General features: G+C 63.2%; 1 protein-coding gene across 1 annotated transcript in view; it reads left to right on the forward strand.

Annotated features, from left to right (window-relative positions):
- The window catches only part of MSLN (mesothelin), a 7,314-nt gene that overhangs the window by 2,379 nt on the left and 4,546 nt on the right, over positions 1 to 389 (forward strand). Inside the window, exon 6 of the mRNA XM_010130986.1 lies at positions 231 to 357. Coding sequence (XP_010129288.1) covers positions 231 to 357 — 127 coding nt within the window. The remainder of the gene's footprint in view (positions 1 to 230; positions 358 to 389) is intronic.

Genomic DNA, 389 nt, shown 5'->3' on the forward strand with positions numbered 1-389 from the left:
TACTGAGCTGGGGCCATGCTGGCCATGGTATGGGGTGCACAGGATCAGGGAACCCCCATCCTGTGCCTGAGACCCCCTCCCCAGGCTAAGAGGAGACCCCCAGCCCCATGCAATGCAGCAGCTCAGAAGGGAGCAACAGTTTAAAACTACTTTCTCCATACCCACAAACCCCAACATGAAAGATCTCTTGCCTGGACCCCACGAGCCCTTCACCCCGTTCCTCCCCACAGCTCATCCGAGGTGCGTGGTGGGACCTGCCAAGAGTTTTACGCCCAAGCTTCCCGCGGGAACCTAGACCTGCTGCCCCGGGGCTCAGCCCAGCGGACGGGGCTGCTGCGCGGGGCACTGGCCTGCCTGGTGAGTGGGGACCAAGCTGGGGGTGGCCAGGG

Source organism: Buceros rhinoceros, unplaced genomic scaffold (assembly GCF_000710305.1).
Source record: "Buceros rhinoceros silvestris isolate BGI_N320 unplaced genomic scaffold, ASM71030v1 scaffold5102, whole genome shotgun sequence".
Taxonomy (NCBI): Eukaryota; Metazoa; Chordata; class Aves; order Bucerotiformes; family Bucerotidae; genus Buceros; species Buceros rhinoceros.